The sequence below is a fragment of the Nanorana parkeri genome, unplaced genomic scaffold (assembly GCF_000935625.1).
Source record: "Nanorana parkeri isolate BGI_ZX_2015 unplaced genomic scaffold, ASM93562v1 scaffold5515, whole genome shotgun sequence".
NCBI classification, from domain to species: domain Eukaryota; kingdom Metazoa; phylum Chordata; class Amphibia; order Anura; family Dicroglossidae; genus Nanorana; species Nanorana parkeri.
Window position 1 is genome coordinate 1 of NW_017311768.1, and position 3,556 is coordinate 3,556.

At 48.3% G+C, this 3,556-nt stretch overlaps 1 protein-coding gene across 1 annotated transcript in view; it reads right to left on the reverse strand.

Annotated features, from left to right (window-relative positions):
* Positions 1-2,243: 2,243 nt before the first annotated feature.
* LOC108804153 (zinc finger protein OZF-like) overlaps positions 2,244-3,556 on the reverse strand; it is a gene marked incomplete at its 5' end in the record, with an annotated part of 2,371 nt that continues 1,058 nt past the window's right edge. The window contains one exon of the mRNA XM_018575913.1: positions 2,244-3,454. Within this exon, the coding sequence (XP_018431415.1) occupies positions 2,244-3,454 (1,211 nt within the window). The remainder of the gene's footprint in view (positions 3,455-3,556) is intronic.

A 3,556-nucleotide genomic window follows, 5' to 3' on the forward strand; every position in this document is an offset into this window, starting at 1 on the left:
GAGAGATTCCGAATATCACTATTCCGGCAGAGCTACTGACCCGGACAGTTCCAAGGTGGTTGGAGATAAAGGACGCCCCCGTGAATCCGGCCAATACATCCGAGTACTCAGAAGACGTTGCCGGTTACATTTCGGGTCGAGTATCTGAGATTGTGTTATTGAGCATTAGAAATAGTCATTTTCCCTCTTTCTTCCTAATTCAAACACATAAAATGAAGAAATATTCATCAAAATCCTGAATTAAACCGCCGCCCCCCGAATCACGACCCCCGACCCAACACAGAGGACCATCATATGTTGGGGATAGACCAAGGAGGCAAAAATATAACATAACATCTCATTACCTCCTCTACTGCCAGCTCCAGCAATGTCTCCTCTACACTTCCTCCCGACTCACCTCTCACCCGGAACTTCCTATTTATAGGTGACATCACTTCCTGCCATAGAGACTTACTGCCTGGTTAGAGGTCAGATCGCCACCTGGTGGAGCTCAGAGGAACTGCAGCCCCGAGAATCCTCTCGTAGTGTGAACACGGCCTTGTGTTGTATATTCTGATAACAACTTCTATTATTTATTGGGGGAAGATGAGGACACTCAGGGTTGTTCATGATGGAGGCCGGAGAAGAGGACAGATATTTCGGGAGAGCTCCTTACTTTCCAGGAGAGGATGTGTATGTAGAAGAGTCTATCAGTTTGATACCAGACGTGACTAACCCGTAATGTACAGGAGACTCACTGGTCACATTACATGTCCTAAGACATACACTATATTACCAAAAGTATTGGGCCCCGCCCCCTCCAAATCATTGGATTCAGGTGTTCCGTGACATTTCCCGGCTACTAAATATTCCGCCGCGTTCGCCTGTTACCGGGATTATAACAAAGTGGAAGCAACCGGGAACAACAGCAACTCAGCCAGGAAGTGGTCAGCCACGTCACATGACAGAGCGGGGTCAGAGCATGCTGAAGCGCGCAGAAGTCGCCGACTGTCTGCAGAGCCAATAGCTACAGACCTCCAAACTCCATGCGGCCGTCAGATTGGCACAACAACAGCGCGTAGAGAGCTTCATGGAATGGGGGCGGAGCAGCCGCATCCAAGCCGCACATCACCAAGTGCAATGCAAAGCGTGGGCTGCCGCGGTGTAACGCACGCCGCCACTGGACTCTAGAGAAGGGGAGGCGTGTTCTCTGGAGGGACCAATCACGCTTCTCTGTCTGGCGATGGGCGTGTTTGGGTTTGGCGGTTGCCAGGAGAAAGGTACTTGCCTGACTGCATTGTGCCAAGTGTAAAGTTTGGGGGAGGGGGGATTATGGGGGAGGGGTTGTTTTTCAAGGGGTTAGGCTCCGCCCCTTAGTTCCAGTGAAGGGAACTCTTAAGGCATCAGCATACCAAGACATTTTGGACAATTTCATGCTCCCAACTTTGTGGGAGGAGTTTGGGGACGGCCCCTTCCTGTTCCAACATGACTGCGCACCAGTGCACAAAGCAAGCGGGGATCTCCCCTCTCGGAAGGAAACCCTTGAAGGTGTTGGCTGTTGGAGACCAGAGGTCTGGAGGAAACAAGCTGGGACCTTCCCTACACACATGGAGATGATTGATGATTGACTAGGAAGTCATACACAGGAACCTCTCCATGATGTCCGGCCTCAGAAGATAAAGATTGAGATACCACTAGACCATCAATGGCCAAGGAGCCCGGGAAGAGTCCAGCCAGCACAGTCCGTGATTTTGAAGGTAACCATGACTTCAAGTTGAAGAGAAAGATCTAGAAGAGATTAAGGCCTAGCTCGACGTTCAAGGTCCATATCTATATTTTGGGGACATCCTGACCCAGACCTCACCCTCCCAAAGCAACTGGTGCCCATTTCTGTACATCCCGATGGAAGAACCTCACCAGAGATTGAAGGTTTCTGAAACTTTATTACAAGATTGTGGAAACAGAACAATCGTCATGGAGCTATTAATGAGCCGAAGAGTCCCATACCACAAGTTTGAAGACACCATCAAAATTCTGAGCTCCACCAAAGTTCTATCTTCCAAGTTGGTCCAGAAGCTGATAGGACCTTTTAAAAATGTCTTCTTAGATGAATCTGATCACCTTTCACTAAATCTTCATATCTTCGTTCAGTACTGGAACCCTTTCGGAAGTGTGAGATGATGGGAAGGTTGTATCTACTGAGAAGATCTGAAATGTACAGCAAAATATAACCTACATACAAAACATTTCCCACACACAGGACACTACTCCTTGACGGCTGTGTGGGATTTCTGATGTTTGGTAAGACAAGATTTCTGTGAAAAGCACTTCCCACACTCAGGGCAGGAAAATGGCTTCTCCCCGGTGTGAGATCTTAGATGTATAATAAGCTCAGATTTCCATGAATAACGTTTCCCACACACAGAACAGGAATACGGCCTCTCGCCCGTGTGATCTCTCTGATGTATAAAAAGCTTGGACTTCCGGGAAAAACATCTGCCGCACTCAGAGCAGGAAAACGGCTTCTCCCCAGTGTGAGATCTTTGATGTATGACGACTTCGGATTTCCGTGAATAACATTTTCCACACAGGGGACAGGAGAACGGTTTCTCACCTGTGTGATCTCTCTGATGTACAGAAAGATAGGTCTTTCGTGAAAAACATTTCCCACACTGAGGGCACGAATACGGCTTCTCCCCGGTGTGAGATCTTTCATGGACGATAAGGTTCGATTTCTGAGAATAGCCTTTCCCACACCAGGAGCAGGAATATGGCATCTCACCCCTGTGGCATCTCTCGTGTGCATCAAGACTAGACTTATGTGAAAAACTTTTCCCGCACTGAGGACAGGAATACGGCTTCTCCCCGGTGTGGGATCTCTGATGAACGAAAAAATGTGCTTTTTGTGAGTAACATTTCCCGCAATCACTGCAGGAATACGGCTTCTCCCCCGTGTGAGATTTCTGATGTCTAGAGAGATTGGACTTCCGTGAAAAACACGCGCCACACTCAGGGCAGGAGAACGGCTTCTCTCCTGTGTGAGATCTCGTATGCAGGACGAGTTCTGATTTCTGTTTAAAACACATCCAGCACTCCGGGCAGGAAAACGGCTTCTCCCCCGTGTGAGATCTTTGGTGTCTGCCCAAGTTGGATTTTTTCACAAAAGATTTTCCGCACTCAAGGCAGGAATACGGCTTCTCACCTGTGTGAGACCTCCGATGATCAGTGAGAACTGCTTTACGTTTAAAACGTTTCCCGCACTCAGGACAGGAAAGCTTCTTATCTTTTGGGAGGACGGCCCCGCCCCTCCCAGTCTGAGGATCCTCAGGATTGGAGGAATACGATGGTCCATCCACACTGTGGGGCACCTGATGGACATTATGGTCTTCTCCTGGACTACGCTGTGTGATGTCCTCATCTTCTGGAGACAACGCGAGACGTTCCTCTGAGATCTTCCCGACGTCCCGTCCGTGTACTACAAATAGAAATTAAGAGATTATTGGTGGACATGAGCGGGTTGGCTTCTATAAATAAAGATTCAGTCTATATTTAGTTTCGTCTCCATTTGGATTATTAT